Source organism: Lagopus muta, chromosome Z, assembly GCF_023343835.1.
Source record: "Lagopus muta isolate bLagMut1 chromosome Z, bLagMut1 primary, whole genome shotgun sequence".
Lineage (NCBI taxonomy): Eukaryota > Metazoa > Chordata > Aves > Galliformes > Phasianidae > Lagopus > Lagopus muta.
The window spans coordinates 25804754-25824802 of record NC_064472.1 but is presented as its reverse complement, the minus strand read 5'-3'; the positions used below and the strand labels follow the sequence as shown (position 1 = coordinate 25824802).

General features: G+C 40.2%; 2 protein-coding genes across 3 annotated transcripts in view; one reads left to right on the top strand and one right to left on the bottom strand.

Annotated features, from left to right (window-relative positions):
- Positions 1–379, bottom strand: part of MRPS27 (mitochondrial ribosomal protein S27) — a 40213-nt gene extending 39834 nt beyond the window's left edge. Inside the window, exon 1 of one of the 2 annotated variants that reach the window (XM_048932116.1) lies at positions 278–379. In XM_048932116.1, the coding sequence (XP_048788073.1) occupies positions 278–341 (64 nt within the window). In that variant the 5' untranslated portion in view covers positions 342–379. The remainder of the gene's footprint in view (positions 1–277) is intronic. The other variant, XM_048932117.1, reaches the window with a different exon arrangement.
- Positions 340–18641, top strand: PTCD2 (pentatricopeptide repeat domain 2). Its single transcript, XM_048932118.1, has 10 exons — positions 340–520; positions 2035–2127; positions 3455–3584; positions 4419–4536; positions 5945–6023; positions 10194–10285; positions 14804–14917; positions 16453–16527; positions 16844–16957; positions 18250–18641. Exons 1-10 carry the CDS (start codon positions 340–342, stop codon positions 18472–18474), a joined length of 1221 nt encoding a protein of 406 aa, XP_048788075.1. The 3' UTR covers positions 18475–18641.
- Positions 18642–20049: the final 1408 nt, after the last annotated feature.

The window sequence follows — 20049 nt, the reverse complement described above, 5'->3', positions numbered from 1 at the left end:
GCTCAGGCTCGGTGGACTGCCCTCCGCCCCGCACGGATATCCGAGTCCCATATAGGCAGACAGGTTGGGAGCCGCACATCTGAACAGAGAACTCGTCTCTGTCCCTCACGTTCTGCGAAAGCTGCCCCAGTCCCGGCGTCTTGCGAGTGCCTCCGCGCATAGCCCGTCCCTGCACCATATCCCACAGCCCTCTCAGCCATCGGCCCCCACGGAGGCCAGGCCCGGCCCGACAGAGCTCGGCCCCGCGCCGCACCGCACCGCACCGCGCACCACCGACCTGCCGCCGCGCCGAGGACCTTCCCGCCCCGCAGCGCGCCTCGCACGAGCACGGCGGCAGCCATGGCACCCAGGAAGGAGGCGGTGGGGAGGGGGCCGGCCCGCCAACGCTCCGCCCCCGCCAGGCCGGGGAACAAGATGGCGGCGGTGCTCTCCGGCGGGTCGCGGGGGGCGATGCGGGCGGTGGTGCGGCGCTCGGTAGTTCGCCTGTCCGCCTCGGGCTGCCGCGGCTGCGTGGCCGCAGGTAATTGTAGGCGGCGCGGGGCGCGCCGGTCATCGGGGAGGGGAGGAGGAGGAGGAGGGGACGGGGGAGGGTTGGAATACTACAATTCCCAGCATGCCTGGCGGGCTCTGCCAGCAGTCTGCACGTCGAGAGTTGTAGTCCCGTTACGCCTGGCGGTGGATTTAGCGGGGGGCTGAGTTGGATAGAGGTAGAGCTGCGCTGCTCAAAGCTCCCCACACAGCACCTGTCCGCTCCCTGAGATGCACGGGCTGTCTGTGAAGGCCTAACGGGGCTTCCCACGAGGCGGGGCAAATTAGGGTAACTCCTGCCTGTTTTACTCGCTGGTAATCCTCCAGTTAAATTTAAGAGATAAGTGTGCTGCTTTGTGGATTCTTATCAGCACATTGTTATCATCTCTCATGCAGAAAACAAACGTTGGTTGTATGGCTTGTTGCATCTTGCTGGGCAGATGTGAAGTTGATGTGTAACTTCCCTGGGTCAGTACTTCCTCCTACCCTCTTGATTAAGAGTCGTTTTTTTCACAAGCAGAAGACTTGGAGGGCTTAGAAGTTTGGGATAGATATTAGGAGGAAGTTTTTCACAGAGAAGGTGGTGACACACTGGAACAAGTTGCCCAGCAGGCTGTGGATGCCCTATCCCTGTAGGCATTCAAGGCCAGGCTGGATGTGGCTCTGGGCAGCCTGGTCTGGTGGTTGGCGACCCTGCACATGGCAGGTGGTTTGGAACTGGATGATAATCGTGGTCCTTTTCAACTCAGGCCATTCTATGATTCTGTTGTGACAATGTGAACTGCTGTAAAGATTCTTTGTTACCAGGTTGTTTGCTACAAATAGGAATCTGCTGCTGGAGAACTGGCTTTGTGACAGCAAGGTCTTGACAAATGACATTTGCATGACACCTTTCTTAGGCTTGCAGAACCCGTTGTCTGAGATTGGCACCCAGAATTAGCTTTCTGATTCTGGACCTGTGCTTGTATTCCTCTGGTGTCTGCCTGTACCACAGCTTCACTGGGTCTCTTGAGCATTACTGCTTTGCAAATTATAATCTTTGCATGTTCCTTTTTTGTCTTCTCACAGCAACAGGGGCAGCCAGCATCAGGCATACTGCAGTGATGATGGCAGTTGTGCTGCCAGGGTGTTCTTAGCAGCAGAGAGACAACAAGGCAGATCCTTACAAAAGCAAGCAAGCAGGATTCTTGTGCAGAATCCACTTGTATCTTAGCTAGGCAAGAGGGGAACATCTCTAGCTTTTATTTTGCACATCCAATAAATACGTGCCTTTTTAACCTTGTTGATATTAATACTGGAAAGCTATGATGTAGTGGTTGGTTGTTTTTTTGTTTGTTTTCTCAGCAATGTGAGCAATTGTAATTCTTGCAGTCTTTTAGTGTTGTGCTGCCAATAATTTGGTACCATACAATAGTTAAAAGATGTAAGTTATAATTGCAAAATTCTGCATTATCAAAGCAGTTAGTAGAATATAAAACTTAAACTTCTTTATTTTTCTTATGGCAGGTAAACGGTATCTGCTAACAGAGGATAATATAAAGTTACAAGAATTTCAGCAGGCAAAAGAGGCAATTAGAAATGAATTCCATGGCAATAAAGGTATTTATATTTCCTTGACAAGAACCTTTGTAATTTTAATGTGAGTACTGGAAAGAAGATGGTGAAAGCCATTATATACAGAAAATTGACTACAATGAAAGGAATAGTTTGCATCTTCCTCTTGCAAGTTGTTTGCAGCTAAAATTTCAGATCTGAAGCTTTGAAGAATGGTGTGAGTTATGTCATCTTGAAAAATGTAGAGGAACATTAGAAAAGGACCTGAAATGTTTGTGCCCTTGCATTTCCATTTTTATCATGTAGTCTAATGTAAAGTACTGCTTAGTCTACAAATTGTACTTCAAATACATCTTCAGCAGAGGAGGTTAACACAAAGCCTGATACCTACTTACCAGTCCAGAGCAGGCCTATGCCAGTAATTGATTTAATCTGCTCTGTGAAGTTATTGAGTTCATTCCCTTAGCTTTTTGTGTTTGGTTTATATCATATAATCTCTCAGTTTTACGCCTAGATTATGTCTCTAAACTCTGAATATGAAAAACGAGTTCAGGTTCCCTCAACTGATCAGAGAGGAAGGATGGTGGATTTTCCTTGATAGAGAGTTTGTTATGCTAGTTTAAAGTGTGTGTAAACTCTGTACTTTAGAGAGGATAAATATAAACATAAATCCATCCTTAAAATCTACTGCACCTTTTTTATCATGTGTAGGTGTTTGGTGATAACAAACTTTTGGCAGTTCTTCCAAATGATATAGTTGGTTTTTTTTCAGTGCCAAGAAAAGGACAGATATCAAATTTAGTTCTACATAAACCAGTCATCTGAAATAGAGTTCAGCAAAATTGAAATAATTGTTTTTCTATACCAAGTAATAGCAGAGTTTGAATCGGGCATTGATAAGTCATAATGCCATTATTTTGCTGTGATAATGGCATACTCATATTGGACATGTTTCATATTACACCTAAGCAGAAGCCACATATTTGGGTTTACAGGTAACAATTCACCTTTTTATTGTACAAGCCGTAGCTGAAGATAAACTAATGAAAACAGAGTGCTAACTATGTATGTTCACATGGTTTCTATACTTGGTATTTAGGCTAGAAACTGAAATACGAAAAGAAGCAAGTAAGACTTGTAATTGTTTTTGGATTAGAAGTGGGGAAAAAAGCCTTAATAACTAATCTGTTACACAAAATATGTGAGATCTATTTATTTATTTTAGTTATAATATTATAGTTATAGCAGTATAATAGTTATACTGAAAAAAACAGGCTTTTTGCTGCACTGAGTCTCTGTTTCAAGTAGGAGATATGCAACATAAATAATGGAATTGTCTGTAGACTGCTTTTATAATGTGCTTCATTTTCAGATCCATATTTCAAAAATATTAAAGAAAAATTAAAGGAAAATAGAATTATTCTCAAAAATGAATTAAAAATTTTACTGCACTTATGTCAGACTTCATCTGATGTGGAGCTAGCCAAAAAAGTTATTTACAGGTACTTGTAACAATCCAGGTAACATTGTTTTCTCTTTTTATTTTACAGTTTTGTTATTAGATCATCTTAAGTTATGTCTGCAAGTGAGGGTTTGCCCTAATTCAGGGACAATTTGTACATTTACTCCATTAGGCTAAGACTGCATTTTCATTTACTTTGGATCTTCCAACCCTTCAGAGATTCTCAATCAAAGAAGAGTCAAGCTATGGGAATGAACTGGTTTCTGCTGTATATATAATGAAAAGTGAGCCATACAGAAACTTCACTTGTAAGCTGGGAGGTACTGGTGTGCTCAGAGGCATCTTCCAGCTAAGATGTTTCTATTTATAAACTGGTCTGGAAACCAGTGGCAGGTCAGGAGGATTTGTGAATGAAAGCCTTCCCAGCATTTACATGCAGAAGTTTTGGGAAGAAAATAAATAAATAAATAAATATATAATTTTTTAATTAGTTTGGCTTAGAAAAGGTTGAAATGTTTTAGCAGGTATCACTGCTAAAATGGACCACTGCAACTTCCTGTGCAATTGCTCTGTGAATAGATAGCAAAGTAGCTGGCAATTCTGGTGAAGAGGATGCATTCTATAACTTAATCGGATATGAATGTCTTCACTATAAATAGAATAATTTTCATATTGCTACTTCACTTTATTAGTTGAGTCAAAATTACATTTTTTTCCAGAAAATATTTCCTCATTTATCTAAATGCCACTTACTGAAGATAGAAAAGCAATGTGTCTGTCACTGTACATGCAGATTGTGCTGCCTGTTTAAAGCTGTTTTCCCTTGGCAAATTCTATGTGTTGTGTGATTTACTCTTTTGAGTCTTTCTAATAGGTACCATGAACAGAGTGGAATCACAGACATGCATGGTTTTAAATTTGGGCCCCTCTTTATGAGGTTATGTTTTGAGCTAGACCTTGAAACACCTGCAGTAGAACTTATCAAGGATCAGGTAATTTCCTCTATGTGTTTCACTAATATCACTGTTACCTGCTACTTCAGTGTGAGTAATTGGTGTGCTTTGCATGAGCTCAGAAACTTGAAGTACACTGTATATCTGTTGCAACAGCAAAGATGTCTATCACATTAATCTAACAACACTGTTTATATAGCTTTTGTTTAAAAAAAAAAAAAAAAACAGTTTGAAAGTTAAACAGTAATTAAAAGTAAATGTTAATTTGACTAACTTTTGTATTATCGCACTTCTTTGTAATTGTATCATTTCAATAAAGAATATTGATTCGAGGATAATTCCTCAAAAAAGCTCTGATGCATATTTTCCCGCATTCTCTATTTCATATATCCATCCTGTATAAATAATTCTTGGAAGTGATCACTTCTGAATTTTTATTCAGTAGCAGTTTGCTTAAATTCCTTAGATTGTTTACACCAGCAGATTTACCTTGTTAATCTGTACTTCAGACTCCCTCTGAAGTGCTGAAGAAACTTAAGGACTTGGTTTTGAACATCTCTGAAATGCTGTGTGCATTATTATGACAAAATATTGTTTGTACCCTATATCTAATATATGTAGATGATTCTGTGCAAGAATGTTCTATTTACAAAACTGGGGGCTAGTGGTAAGTCAGCTATATGATAAGGAATCAAGGTAAGGATATATCTACTGAAAATGGGAGAAGTATTGCTTGGCCTACTGTTCCTAGGTTAGGTATGTGTAAGTATATGAAGGTGTTATTTGGCTATAAATGAGATCAGTCACTAAGACAAGTCCTGTAGTACTTACAGGACTTGGTCACTGGTGGATGATAATGTACTGTATCACATCTTAAGACCCTGCTTCAGAAAATTATCATAATGTCTTTGACATTTCATCTGGCTATTCATATTGTCATACCATGCAGTGAATGCTGTGGAATGTAAAATATACTTGCTCTTTGTTCTGCTACTATGCTTGTCATGACCTAAGCCCTAGTGTGGATCTATTTACCATTTGATATTGTGATTAGCTGAAATTTATTTAGTATGAGTGGTACTTCACCCCAAAGATACTGTTATTCAGCTGCATATCTACTAAGCTTTTGGAGTAGCAATTAGTCAGACTTCTGCTTGCGTTAACTTAAAGGTCACAGTCTGTCACTGAAAAAAGCATAGAAGTATGAATCTCTTGTAAATATGTTTAATTTTTAAGTGCACTGTTGAGTATACTGAGATACTGCTAGTTTAGAAGTTACCTGACAGAGTAGTCAGGGAACTGAAATAATTAAATGCTCAACTTGTAAAGATGCAGCTCATTTCAATGGGAAGACTTGATAAATGCTGTGCACCATAATAACGCTCATTTACTTTATTCTGACTTTCTTTAAAACTCACTCTTTGTATGTTTGTATGTTTTTCTACAGAATTTGCATGGTTTTTTCTCAGAGAGTACATCCTTCCATATTTTGATGACTATGTTGTTTAAAAAGGGTCATTACAAAAGTAAGTACTGAGTTTACTATTGCAAATGCACTTAGAGGAGCGTACTTCTCACTATGAGTATGTGTATGAATATTAATTGGCTTTATCAATATAAAGTACTGACAAGATTTTAGAAGACCAAACATCATGTAAATCAGTATAGATGCAAAATAGCTGTACTGTATTGTGTAATAAAGATGGAAGACTTTATCTGTTTCATACTTGGAATGGCATTCTTACCAATTTGCAGTCATGTGGAATTATGACTGGAACATTCTTCTTTAAAGCTCTCTAAAAGCTTAACTCCTCTCTGGATTCTAATTTCCTGTAGTTTTGTTTTTGTGTGTGTGTATGCATGTGTGTCTCCCTATTCTGTGTTTGTTTTATACAGTTTTCGGAACAGTAAGTTCTCCAACACATTTTTCTAGCAGTTCTGTGCTCATAGAATCACCAAGGTTGGAAGAGACCTCCAAGATCATCCAGTGACCAGTATTTTCCGCTAAACCATGTCCCTCAGTCCAACATCTAAGTGTTTCTTGAACACAATCAGGGATGATGATTCCAGCACTTCCCTGGGCAGCCCATCCCAGTGCCTGTGCTGTTCAGTGTTCATGCCTTCAGAGAAGGAGTCTTTCTTAATGTTCAACTTGAATCTCCCCTGGTGCAACTTGATGCTGTTCGCTCTATTCCTATTGCTAGTTACACAGGAGAAGAGGCTGACCCTCCACCTTACCTCAGTCTCCCTTCAGTAGTTATAATGAGGTCTCTCCTGAGCCTCTTTTTCTTAGAGGAAATAATCCCAGCTCCTTCAGCCACTTCTCATAAGGCTTAAGCTCCAGACCCCTCACTGTCTTCGCTGTCCTTCTCTGGACATGCTCCATGGCCTCAGTGTCTTTCTTATACTGAGAAGCCCACAAATGAATACAGTACTCAAGGTGTGGCCTCACCAGGCCTGAGTGGGATCATCACTTACTTGCACCACTATTTTTGATTTCCAGGATGCTGTTGTCCTTGGCTACCTGAGCAGGCTACTGGCTCATATTCAGTTAAGTGTTGACCAAAACCCCCAGGTCAATTTCTTCTACACAGTCTTCCAGCCACTCTGCCTTACAGCTGTAGCGTTGCTTGTGATTGTTATGGCCAAAGTGCAGGACCTGGCACTTGGTGTTGTTAAACTTTATCCCATTGGCCCCAACTCAGTTATCCAGCTTGTCCAGATCCTTCTGTAGGTCCTTTCTATCCACAGGCAGATCATTGCTTCCTGTCAATGTGGAATCATCTGCAGGCTTACTGAGGGTGCACTCAATGCCTGCATCCAGGTCACCAATAAAGATACTGAACAGGACAGACCCCATTACTGACCACTGGGCAATACCACATGACCAGTCACCATCTGGATGTGAGTCCATTTACCACCACATTGTGGGCCTAGCCAGCCAGCTGGTTCTTTACCTAGCAAAGAGTGTACCTGTCCAAGCTATGGGCTGCCAGCTTCTCCATGCAGGATACTGTGGAAGACTGTGTCAAAGGCTTTGCTGAAGTCCAGGTAGACTACGGTAACAGCATTTCCCTCATAGACTGCACAGGTCACTCAAGTACAGAAAAAAAATCCAGCAGGACCTGTCTTTCATGAGCCCATGTTGGCTGGGTTCTCCTGCACATGCTATGTGACCTCCCTCAAGATCATCTTTCAATAACTTTTCATGGCACTGAGGTAAGGCTGACAGACCTGTAGTTCCCCAAATCCTCCTTACAACCCGTCTTTTATATGGGAGTTACACTGGCAAGTCTCTAGTCCTCTGGGACCTCTGGTTGATCAGGAGTGCTGATAGATAATGCATAGCAGCTTGCTAATCACCTCCACAGCTCCCTCCCACCTTCAGGTGGAACCCATCCAAGCTCCCTGTTCATCTATGCCAGTCTTCTTCCCTGCTGGCTCATCTTGTGGCACAAGCAGGCAGCCTGCTCCTGCTTTTAAGACTTCATCTTTCTGGCGTGACCAACCTTGATCCCCTTTCCCCTTCAGGACTGAATCCCAAGGAACCCTTCTTACCAGTGTCCTGGACAGTTCAAAGTCCACCCTCCAGAAGTCCAGGGTAGAGATTTGCTGCCCCCTGTCCTGACTTCACCAAGAATCAAGAACTCTACCATTTTATGGTCACTTTGTCCAAGACAGCTCCTGACCTCATCTTCCACAAGACCTTCTCTGTTTGTGAACAGCAGGTCTAGCAGTGCACCTCCTCTGTTACTCTCTCTTACCACTACATCAGGAATTTATCTTCCTATATACTAGAAACCTCCTATACTGCTTCTGCATTGTATTGCATTTCCAGCATATACCAGAAAATGTCCTCCATGAGAAGAAGGGCTGCCAATCACACATCTGCCAGCTGCTCATAGAAAGCCCCATCCATCTCTTCATCCTTATTAGCTGGTCTGTAACAGACCCCAGCCACCCATGTTAACTCTTCCCTTGATCCTTACCCATAGAGATTCAGCCTTCTCATTTGCAGCCCTGAGCTCAGTGACGCTGGAACACTCTCTAATGCAGAGAGCTTTACTACCACCCTCCTTCATTACTTATCCCTTCTGAGCAGCCTAGAGTCATCAATTGCAGCACTCCATAGGAGCAATCCCACCATGTTTCCATAATGGCAACTAAGTCATAGTTTGCCTGTTGCACAATGGCTTCTAGGCCCTCCTGTCTTTTGCCATGCTGCATACACTGGTGTAGATGCATTTCAGCTGAGCCCTTTGCCTTACCCCTAGATCTCATCATCATTCTTCTGTGCTCATCTCTGGCAGGCTTGGTTTTATCCCTTTCTTCTTCACACCTAGTTTAAAGCCCTCTCAATGAGCACTGCCAGCTCCTGGGCTGGGATCCATTTCCCCTCTTTGTGACAGGTGAGACCCGTCAGCAGCCTTTAGGCCAGGCACTGACTAAACCTTCTCATAGTCAAAAAAAAACCCAAAATTCTTGACAGTAGTCTATCAGAACCTATTTTTGAGAAGAGTTTTCCTGCTCCTCTCAGTATTGTTCCCTTCTACTGAAGTGATAGAGGAAAATATGAACTGTATACTCACTCTGTGCACGGACTGCCCCAGTCCTCTGAAGTCCTTTCTTGTAGTCCTCAGGCTTCTCTCAGTGACTTAATCACTGCCAGCCTGAGCTGTCAAGAAAGGATACTAATCAGAGGGGCAAATTAGGCTAGCAAGTTTCCTAGAAATATCCCTGACCCGAACTCCAGAGAGGCAGCACAGCTCCCTGTGAGTAGGGTTTGGCCAACATATTGTGCTCTCCATTCCTCTCAGGAGGGAATCACTTATGAAAGTCACCCTTCTTTCCTTCTTGGTGGTGGCTGTCTTGAAGTACAAAGTTGACTGCTTCACCCTAGACAACTTTGTGGGTGGACCTCTCTTCTGATTTTTGTCACAACAGTGAATAGTATCCTTTTTCCTTTGGTAAGAAAACAGGCTGGAGTCTTGGTTTGTCTTACCTAGCCTCCATGTGCAGTATGGCTACTGCAGCATTTAAGGCAAGTGCATAAAATCACAGTTTGGTCTTTTCTGATGATATGACAGGGAATCAACTGATTTGACTGAAAAGAGTATGGAATAAGTTTTCCAACCAAATCACTCTCTTTGGAATTTGTTGGATGTGCAGCACTTAGTCTTTCACTGCTTGGCAAATCAGCTCAATAGTTGTCCTGAAGGCTTAGACTGGATCATCCTTAAAGAAACTAGATCTGAGCCAGAATGCAGTGTTGCAGTGTAAGGAATTTTACGTTTTTAGTGAGGAGCATTAGGTTGAAAGTAGTTGAAGCTTTTGTTGTGTGATTTGTCTTTGTTCTGGATTGCTAGGAGGAAAAAAAGAGTGGCTTTGTAAATTATCCTGATGTTTGCTTTAGGATTGTGTGAAGATAATAGAACAGTAAAGTCAGGTGCTGTGTAGACTGTGTACTGTGCTAGTGTAGACTGAAAGCTTCCTTTCTCTGAAGCAGTGTCTCATCCAATTGATCCTCTGTTAAGGTTCTTAAAATGTATTAATTTGTAAAAAGTTAACAGATGTCAGATTGCACTCTGATTTTGAAGTAAAGTTCCTGAGCGCACACAGTGCTGAGATTATTTCAAGTCATTAAACATATAGCATTAAATTTCTGAATTGAGTAACACGACTGTGTTTTTTGGCAGGTGCCTTGGAAGTCCTAGCAGAAATGAAAACACGAGGAATACCTTTCAACAAAGAAACCTATTTACTGGCATTTGCAGTATGCTACAAATTGGTAAATATTTTCAATTAACATGATGAAGTACTTGAAATGCCTTTTCTGTGTCTTCCTTTTTGGAATTTTGACATTTTCATATGTTCCCAGTCATGATTTCATATCTAATGCAAGTATTTTAGACACAATTAAGTCATAAATGGCTTCATTGTTCATGATCTTTTGTACATATATGTCTTCCGATACCAGCTAATATCACAAAGCGTATCTCTAGAAGAATTAAAAGGATGTTAACATTAAGAAATAAATCTGATACAGCCTTTGATTAACTGTTAGCATTCTTTCTCTGAGGACTGTGCCAAGGTGTACAGCCACAATATTAGATTTATAGTCTGGTTTCTTTGGGAGATAGGATATATATGATATATACTGTTTGACAGATAACTCTCTCCCATTTCTCTTCCAAGTAAATCTTGGACCATTTTTACAATTGCACCCAAAATTGACAGGGATTAAAGTTCTCAAAGGTAATCTGTTCTAACATGCCAGCTGAGTCAAGAAAAGAAAGATAAATGAATGCTTCAGCAAGAGAGAGGCTTCCCCTAAACCTTAAATGTACATTTAGAAAAATTGTGAGCACAGTAAGGAATTAGGCTACATAGGTTCTATAACAGTTCTTAGAGTAGCTTCCCATCTGTAGTGAAGAGAGTCCGCCAAACATTTTTCTTTATATATCTCTCCAGATTTGAATCAATTCTGCAATTTGAAGTATTTACAGGCCCTTTCCAAACACAGTAGAAAACTCTTTTTCAATTTAACCATGCTTTTTGAAAGAGTCACTGGCTGAAGCAAAATGATTCCACAAGGCTAAATTTCCCATATTTCTCAGTTAACCTACAGTGAATCTGAGCACATGTGATAAAAAGCAGTCAGCCAAAAATGGTGACTCTCAAGTGCTTTCTGAGGTGTTTCTGCAAGTCTTAGTCCTGATGAATTGCAGCTGCTTTTAGGTCAGGGAAACAGAGATAACTATATGGCTTTTATGTTTGTAGACTAGGGCAGTAGGTAGATCTCAAAAAGAATTGTGGAAACAGTTTGCACTTAAAACCAGCTGGCGATTCGTGGCAGCAGTTCATTTAGGAGTGCTACCAGTTCTATCCAGAGTGTGCTGTTTTTAGGAAATACTGAATGTAGAAATACGATGACACTGTGCTGCAACACTAGTTTATAAGCTTGTGTTTGCTCCTAGCATCTACCTAGTCAATATCTGTGACTGTAACTTACTTTGTGGTCTGCACTCTGTCCCTTCCACTCTATGAAAAGTAATGACTTTCACTGAATCCCATTGTGTTTCTCTGAGGTCTACTCAGTCTATGGTAGCTTTACATTATCTCCAAAATTTTAACATGTTACTTTCCATGGCCTGTTGCATGAGGGCTCGGATCCCTAGCATATAGAAGAGGAAGAGGTTCCTGAGACTTTTGCTTTCTACTACTGTCTCTGCGTCTGTTTTCAGCAGTGAATCTGGCACATTGTTATTTAGAATCATAGAATCGTTTAGGCTGAAAAAGACCTCTAAGATCATGTAGTCCAACCATCAGCACATTAAACCATTTCCCTCAGTGCCACATCTACACATTTCTTGAGCACCTCGAAGAACACTGCCCTCACCAATCCTCTGGGGAGCCTGTTCCAGTTGTTGACTGCTCTTTCATAGGAGAAATTTTTCCTCATATCCAACCTGATCCTCCCCTGATGTGTAGGTTGGAACCATTAGTTCCTGTCCTATCACTAGATGGATGGGGGAAGAGACCAACCCACACCTCGCTGTCAAGTTGCAGAGAGTGATAAGGGCTCCCTTGAGCCTTCTTTTCCCTGGACTGAACAGTCCCAGTCCTTGTTACAGAACCTGTGCTCCAGACCCTTCACTAACTTTGTTGCTCTGCTTTGGACATACTTTAATGTCTTTCTTTTAATGAGGAACCCAAAATCAGACACAGCACTCAAGATAGGCCCTTACTAGTGCCATGGGGCAATCATTTCCCTAGTCCTGTTGGCTTTGCCATTTCTGATACAAGCTAGGATGCCACTGACCTTCTTGGCCACCTGAGTGCACTACTGAATCATGTTCAGCTGGCTATCAACTAGCACCCTCAGATCTTTTTCTGCCATGCAGTTTTCCAGCTGCTCTGCCCCAGATCTGTAGCGCTGCCTGGGGTTATGGTGACTTAAGTGCAGGACCTAGCACTTGTTTTTTTTAAACGTCATGCAGTTAGCTTCAGCTCACTGATCCAGCCTGTCAGCCCATCAATACAACCTAAATTTCTTTAACAAATTCATAAAATAGAGGGGAAATGATCATAAACCGACATTCAATTGTTTTAACAGACACAATAAAATAACTCCTTATGTGCTGAAGATGATTAGGCAGAGCTCCTTCAACAGCTTGATCTTGTTTCAACTTGTTAGTGCTGTTAGATCTTGTTAGTGCTGAATGCTAAGACTCCAACTAAGGAGGAGACACCATGAAGCTCCAAAGTGCTTTTGCTTTGCCAACATGTGAAAATTGAGGAAAAATCTTGAAGGGAAATGTCTTTGAGATATATAATTTGAATACTGGAAACAATGGCACTAGTACTGTTAACAACAGTGCTGGATATTTACCTGGTTAACTCTTGATTTCTTTTAAGGAACTGTGCCAGAGACCACTACTGGAGAATGTACAAGGCTTAAAGCTCTGATTACTGCTAGTGGATAAACTAAGAAGTTAGTGTACAGAAGTATTTCTGAGGACAGCCATTGGGAAGTTTTAAATATTTGTAGGGTCTGCTATTACCCGAACTAAAAAAGAGGTTCTTCTTTTAGTGCAGGAAAGTGCTATAAGCCTTTTGATAATAATGAAATGTGTATGTGCAATAGTTTTCTTTTTTTGTGGTCAGAATGTTTCAAAATTTTTAAAGAACATGACATTTATTATGTCATTCAAAAGGTGTTTTCACAAGCTGTGCAAAACATTGAGCAGTGAAATGGAGAAGTATCCCATAAAACCCAAAAGATGACCCAGTCTTACATCACAGCTGCTGTTTTACATGAATGGCACTTTGAACAGTAGGAATAGAGATAAGGTTTTTAATTGTTCAGGGTCCAATTAGCTCCCTTTACCATTTCCATTGTGAAGAACATTATTTTTGGTAGCTGGTGGTTTTTGAAATGATGCACAGATAAACACATTACCTTTTACTCTAGACTTCTTTTGAAAATAGTGACATTAATGTTATTACCATATATCATTCACTACAAATAAGATGCAAGTTATGTATGCCCGTAAAGTAAACTGTGCTGGTAATTCTTGACCTTTGGAGTACTTAATTGCTAACTGAATGTGGAGATGAAGCACTGATGCAATTTATTGTTTCTCATGAATAATGCAAGCTTTCCACCTTGGAAAAGGCAAATATGTAAACTATTATCACAGAATGGCTCAGGTTGGAAGGGAACTCAAGGATCATGAGGCTCCAACCCCCTGCCTCATGCAGGGCCAACAACCTCCCCATTTAATACTAGACCAGGCTGCCCAGAGCCCCATCCAATCTGGCCTTGAACACCTCCAGGGACGAGGCATCCACAACCTCTCTGGGCAGCCTGTTCCAGCACCTCACCACCCTCATAATAAAGAACTTCCCCCCCCAACCTAAATCTTCCCTCCCTCAACTTACAACCATTTCCCCTTGTCCTGCTGTTATCCCCTCTCAAAGAGTTGATTCCTCTGCTGTTCATAGGCTCCTTTTAGGTACTTAAATGCTGCAATGAGGTCTTCTTTTCTCCAGGCTGAACAAGCCCAGCTCCCTCAGCCTTCATTGGGCAGCTGCTCCAGCCCACTGATCATCCTTGTGGCTCTCCTCTGGACCCTCTTCAACAGCCCTCTGTCTTTCTTGTACTGGGGGCTCCAGATGTGGACACAGTACTCTAGATGAGGCATCATGAGGGCAAAGTAGAGAGGGACAATCACCTCCATGTCCCTGCTGGCCACTGCTCTTCTGAGATTACATTACATTAGAGTGTTTACTTTGGAAATATCTTGCCAAATGTAATCTTGAAAAGAGAGGCTCAAAACTGCTGAATATTCAAATTTATTTGTGTGCAGATTTCTGTAATACAATGGTGCTGATTAATTTAATGTTTGGGAAAACTGATCTTCATTAACTACCCTTTTAGAATGGCTTAGAATTAGAATTAGAAAAAGTCAGCCTTTTTCCTGATTTGGGAATGGTAGGAAAATTGAAATTGCTTTTAGCTGAGTGCCAGGGGTTGTCGTCTCTTTTGTAGAACACAAAACAATCAAAGGAATGAAATGGTGGTTATTTTTACCCTCTTCTGAGCACTGTAGCACTAAGTATCATCTTTTGGTGTTGTGTATCTTAGGAAATACAGAATCTCCTTGGTTCAGACATAGATTGCCTTGCTGGCCTTACAATGCATTTACTTCTGAATGCCTTCTGAATGTCACTGCAGTTGCAGTACAGTAATTTCAGATCACATGATTGACAAAGGCAACTTATGTATGAAATTTCTACATAGGGCAGCCTGGAGTCTTGCAAAATCTCTGCAAAACTGCTTGAAGAAGCACAGCTGAAAGGTGACACATTACCACTGCGAGCATTCTACTTTGCTGCGGCATCTGCTCTGAAGCAGGTATAGTGCCTTCTTCTTTTGATTTATACCTCAAAAGGTTATTTTGTTTTATGACGGTCAGCTGAAGAAAGCTAAAAAAGAGGAAGCATAACTGATCTAGGCAATTATTTTAAGTGCTATAACTTTTATGGCCCTGAAGAAAGGGTTATAGGTAACTCCCGCATAAACTGAATGTCAAAATTCTGAAGCCTTTGTCTTGAGTCTAATACACAGATGCATTTTTCCACTGACAATTAGACGCAGAATTTTCTTACAAAATAGAAGAAAGTTGGGCTAGTGGTTTTTGATATTCCCATGGCCCAGTCCTTCAGATGTTGATGCTTAGTAATGATTTCCTTCAAGTAGGATAAAAATAATTTTAAACACTTGTGCAGTAAGCTCTTCAGAATGTTTATCTGTAGAGGCAAATTCAAGGACTGTGATATCTATTGCCCTTTTATTTTGGAGATGGCCTGTCCTTAGTAGCAAGTGACTTCAAGGTGAGATTTTCCATATATCTCAAGTGCCTGAGCATTGATTTGAAGCAGATCAGAGTGAAAGACTGAACAGGAGAATAAGAGTTAGGAAATCCTTATGTATACTGTTTCTTCTGAAATTATGAGGAAATGTTTTGAGGAAACATTCTCTCTTGCATATCTAAAGAGATATCAGACTGTGAGTGTCTAAAAGAACTAGAGATTTGATACTGGTAGATATTTTGGATGAATGAAATAAGAGGTTAAAGCTTTGTTATGCATTCATTCTTTGATCTTTTTGCATAATCTCTGTATGAACACCACAGCTGAACAATAATGTCACTGAAATTTAACTGTTCATTTGCATGGTGGTATGATTTGGTCTTCTCATTAACATTGGGGTTAAAAACCAAAATTTCTGTCTCTGAAACAACATGAAATATTCTTGGTACTTTGTTTTATATAAAACTTAGCTAAAATTACTGTTTTGTAAACAGATTAATGATCCAGATTACACTTAACTATTCCTAAAACTGCATGCTCATTGGCATCTTTAATCTTGCTTTGAATAGATGTCTCTTGATCCCTTGTAAATGTCAGTGTAATGTTTAAATGTCCACACAAATCAGTTGGTGTTACAGATGTGGTACTTTAAGTGTGCATATCCTAAAAGTTAAAAATGCTGGGCAGAATAAGATATCCACTAATCACATCCTGCACTTCATTTAAGTACTCTGACATGTGCCGAAGTCCAAGCTTGGATGTAATTCTTCTATTTTTAAAGTGCACTTGTGCTTGGTGTTGGTTACATGAATTCATTTGTCTGCTGATCTAAGAACTAAAATTTGAAAATACTGTTTGCTATGCTGGAGAGCTAGCTAACATGCAAATTCCAGTGTGGAGTATTTCTTTCACAGGCTGGATGCTACATGGGGCTGTGGGACCTGGTGGAAGTGTTGTAGATGCTTTTGTGTTTGAGTAAGAAGTTGTAAGAGCTTCTTGTTCTACTTAGGCTTTTACTGTGGGAATGTGTCACATATTTAACTGTATTTTTTAAAATTATTTTTAATTCTTTTTCAGGATGATATAGCACAAGCCCAATTTTATTGTTCTCAGATAAGGAAAACAGAGAATAAACTATACAGTAATCTTAAAGTAAGTATGCTTGCTTTGTATTAGAGTTTTACAGTATAAATATGCTCTAATAGGCAAACAACTCTTATGTACAAAGCAGCTGAAGGCTCCAGGTTCTCTATTCCTTTCCAAGTTTCAGCTGCAAAACAAAACAAAACAAAGAATTATGTGGAAATTGACCATTCTGTCTGCCTTCACAATTAACGGATTTTATCAGCCCAGCATCTAGAAAAGTATTTTGGTCATTCTTTCATTCATTTTGTCTTCCTCAAATATTTTCTTTTAAGGCTTTCTTTCTAATGATTACTTTGTGGATATATTTAATTTTATTTTTAAGGTTCTTGTCCAGCTCAGATCTGGTTTGCTAGAAGAAGTAATAAAGACTTTAGAGGCAGCAATGGACGTAGATACTCCTCCTTTTGTGAAAAAAATCGAATTTTCTGAGCAAGTGGTAAGTATACAGTAATGAACTGAATCAGGCAAGTATGTCATCACAGGTGTGTGTTGGGGATGCAGGCCTGGGGGTGGTAAGGCAAGTCTGAGAGGAAGTCTTGGGTGCTTAGCTAAGCTACGAAGTTGAGTTACAGAGGTTCAGGTTTCTGAGTACATCTTACTAAAACTGTTTTGTTTCTGATACATTCAGATGCCAAAGCAGCTGACTGGTTTATTGTGCTGTTGGGCAAAGTGCTTAGCTGTCTACTTCCCTTTTTATTGAGAATCTAGCTTTTAGAAGCTCGAATTTCAACTGAGAAGATGAAGAGTTCCCTAGTGGCCTTAAATAATTTATTCCCTTGCTTTATATACTGGCATGGTTTGATGTAAAAATGAGACTAAAGTCCTGATCACACTCGTATTATTTAGTAGCATTTGCAAACATCTGTGATGCTATACAGAGAAGTGTGATTTAGGAAATGATAGATTCCTTTACAGTACTGGTCACTGAAGGAAATGTGTGTATGAGTGAAACCCTTTCAGCTTGAAAGCACTGCTTCTTCTTTTCCTGAAATTTATTAATGTGCTCATTTTGAACATGTATGGAACAACGTATTTTAAGGTTGTGCTGGTAATTAAATAATTACCTTTTTAGTGCTGCTTCATAGCAGAATAACTGATACATAAGCAGTAGGTAAAGAGGAGGTATGGCTTTCAAAGCACAGTTAATGGATATTTGTGGCAAAAAAACTACATGTCTCAGTGTTTTATTTCTGTAAACTTGTAACAGTACCTAGGAAGACCAAGCATTTGTCCTAGCCCATTCATTTTACAGTAGTTCACTAAATTTTTTTAACAGATCCATTCATTCTTTAGCTTATACTCCATGTATAGCATAGTTTACTGAAATTTCCATTGTTCTTTTGTATGACTTACTGGTTTGAACTCTACTTTTAGCTTCATGTGGAATAATAATAATTGTGCTTATTTGGAAAATAGATTTCGGGAAGCACTTGTGTTGCCTGGGTTTAAATAGAAAACAGTTGTGTTAGTCCACTCTAGGTCTGCAAATAAGACTGTACTGCTTTGAGAAAGTTTTTAATGTAATAAACTTTCCCTCATAGCTATCTAGTGCATTTCCAGTATTGCCTGCTCATGTATGTGTACTGTTTAAATTGCTTTTCTTAGAAGCCATTCCACTAGCTATGTATGTTAAGCTGGGTTATGGTTTTTTTCCTTTGTCTTCAGTACGGTTTTTGATTGAGATCTTTGCTGGCTGAATTGTGACAGTGTATTGTTTTCCCTCCCCAGCTGGCCACAGCCAGGGAAGAGATGGAAAAAAACCCTGACTTTTCTGCCAAATTAAGAGATATTTATACCAAACTACAAGCTTCAGGACGGATAACCACATGCACGCTGGAAGACATGCTTTTCCAGATTCCTAGTTCAAAGAAGATTCCAACAAAACTTTTAAATAAGAAACAATTGAATTATCAGGCTGCTAAACTGCTTCGATCAAATCTACTGTTGGAATAGCTCTATTTATTGCTAAACTGAACTAATGTCACCTAGAAGCATGTTTGAATAAAATGTCTTCTTCCCTTCTGCACTGTGGAAAATTGTTTAAGCTTCTTGTCTGAAACTAAATTACAAATTTAGATCATATAGATTTTTTTATTTGAATTTTGATCTTAAAATATACTCTTTTGCTGGGTTTTATTCAGAAAATGAGTGATCAGTAATTTGAAGTTTTTCCTCAAAAACCTAAATCAGGGTCACAGCCAGAGGGTTGTGCTCAACAGCTCTGTGTCCAGATAGAGGCCAGTGAAGAGTGCTGTGTATCTTGGAACTAGTGCTCTTCTCAACATCTTTATCGATGATCTGGGTAGTGGGACTGAGTGCACCCTTAGCAAGTTTGCTGATGATATCAAGTACTGAGTCCATGTCTGGAAAGAAGGATGTGGAGCTTTTGGAATGGGTCCACATGAGGGCTGCAGACATGCTTTCAGGGCTGAAGCCTAAAAAGAGACGCTGAGGGATGGGTTTGTTCAGCCTGGAGAAGAAAAGGCTTAGGAGAGTCCTGATAGCAGTCTTCTGATACTTAAATAGAACTTACAGGCAGGAGGGAAACTTCATATAGATAGTAATACAAGGGGGAATGATTTTAAACCAAAAGTTGAGAGATTTAAATTAGATGTCAGGGGAAAGTTTTTTTTACTCAGAGGATGGTGAGGCACTGGCACAAGCTGCCCAGAGAAGCTGTGGATGTTTTGCAACTTTCCCCACAGCCAAAGCCTAGATGAGTTAATACCAAAGTACATTAAGTGGTTTTTTTTTCAAATTCTGTCAAAAATCATAGAAGAAAGCAAGCATCTTTGGTGTACCTTAACATCTTCTTTTTTTTTTTTTCTCCCCAGAAGCAGTATGTCAGAATATTTGATTTTGTTTCTTAGTTTGCTTATTAAATGGTTTCATGAGAGGTAGCATGGTAACTATATGCAGTTTTGTCACTTGAAGGAGATTCCTCAACAGAAGTTTTCAGAGCAAGTGGCCGCACGTACCATTTCCTTTAATTTATCAAGATATTAGGTTTATCAAGATAATTGTATCTTGATACACATTTGCAATTAAGTCCTTACAAGTTGTTTAGAGCAAGTATAATCACTTTTTAGATTAGAATTATTTCTTCTCTGCACAAGTCACTCAGAGCAAGTGATCAAAAAAGCAGTACAATGAAGATTCATGTTCACCCAGCATTAACAACTAAGTCATATGTACCTAGGTCTAGATACCTGTAAAAAGCTGTACCCAAAAATCTCATCCACCTTCCAGAACAGAAGAAGTTGAAAACAGCAGTAGCCTGTCTGGTGCCTGGGTGCATTTAGAATATCTGTGTACAGGGCAATTGATCTGTTGATACAGAACGTGGCAGATATGTGAACCTAAGGAGGAGTGGAACCCTACTTGGTACTCTCCAGGCAGGGGCATCCCATCTGTGCTGTAGCACAGCAACTGGCTTTGTTGAAGCCAATGAATTGCTATGAAAAAGGAAGAACACATCCATGATAAACAGAAGAACAAGGGGAACCAACACAAGTTTCTTTCTGAGGT

Coding starts and splice junctions, on each gene's coding strand:
- PTCD2 (XM_048932118.1), top strand. CDS start 340: ATGGCACCCAGGAAGGAGGCGGTGGGGAGGGGGCCGGCCCGCCAACGC. Junction 521..2,034: donor CCGCGGCTGCGTGGCCGCAG/GTAATTGTAGGC, acceptor TTCTTATGGCAG/GTAAACGGTATCTGCTAACA. Junction 16,958..18,249: donor TCGAATTTTCTGAGCAAGTG/GTAAGTATACAG, acceptor TTCCCTCCCCAG/CTGGCCACAGCCAGGGAAGA.